Source organism: Otolemur garnettii, unplaced genomic scaffold (assembly GCF_000181295.1).
Source record: "Otolemur garnettii isolate 467f Iridium unplaced genomic scaffold, OtoGar3 scaffold00054, whole genome shotgun sequence".
Taxonomy (NCBI): domain Eukaryota; kingdom Metazoa; phylum Chordata; class Mammalia; order Primates; family Galagidae; genus Otolemur; species Otolemur garnettii.
In genome coordinates, this window is record NW_003852449.1 from 4,265,520 (window position 1) to 4,266,374 (window position 855).

General features: G+C 47.7%; 1 protein-coding gene across 1 annotated transcript in view; it reads left to right on the forward strand.

The window, feature by feature from the left end:
• The window catches only part of NIN (ninein), a 96,456-nt gene that overhangs the window by 46,263 nt on the left and 49,338 nt on the right, over positions 1-855 (forward strand). The window contains exon 4 of the mRNA XM_023514491.1: positions 690-729. Coding sequence (XP_023370259.1) covers positions 690-729 — 40 coding nt within the window. The remainder of the gene's footprint in view (positions 1-689; positions 730-855) is intronic.

An 855-nucleotide genomic window follows, 5' to 3' on the forward strand; every position in this document is an offset into this window, starting at 1 on the left:
GCATCTCTCTCCTAACTGCCACGAGTACACCGGGCTCGTTCTTGCCTCCTCACATCAGCAAATTATTACTGCTTCCTCCGTTCGCTCAGCTCTCTGCAGCTTATCCTTTAGTTTTCAGATCAGATACTGTTCTTCCAGGAAAGTCGTCTACCCTGACCTGCCAAGTCTGAAGTATCCCATCTGGGTCCCTGGACACCATCCTGAACTCTCTCCTCATAGCACTAACACACGCCCTGTGGTGCTGCCTGATGGTCAGTCTGCCGTGACATCATTAGCATGGAAACTTCTTGAGTCTGGAAACATGAACAGTACCTAGCACAGAGCACTCGGTACATGTTTATTGAAGAACATATTCATAAGTGCGTGCATACACATCCTTGTCAGTGGATAGTGTATTTGTTCTGGCTTGGTTTGATTGGTTGTGATAGGTTTTGGTGTTGAATATGTGACTTTGCAGATGAGAAAGGCAGATCCTCGGTGGGGTACTGCCAAAGGCTGTGTGGTGTTTCTTAGGCATCTCCTCTTAATCGGTCAACAGAAGAGAAACCACTTGGACAAAACACTGGAGGGTCCTGAAATCTTTGTGACTCTCTCAAATGGTGATTTCAGAGCCCAAGAGTGATCTGGTCTAGGAAAAGCTGGGATCATGAGTAAGTCCTAACACACTAACCTTCTCTTGCCTTCCCTAGCACTGGAAGACGCAACACAGTGAGGAGTACGAGGCAGAAGGTAAGAGCTGAGTTCTTAGGACTGTCAGCAAGGGAAAGTCCACCTTTCTACATTTCTGATTTAGAGGCCAGTTAGGAGCTACCATGAAGAACAGCAGCCACTGGCTCGGCGCCTATAGCTCAACCG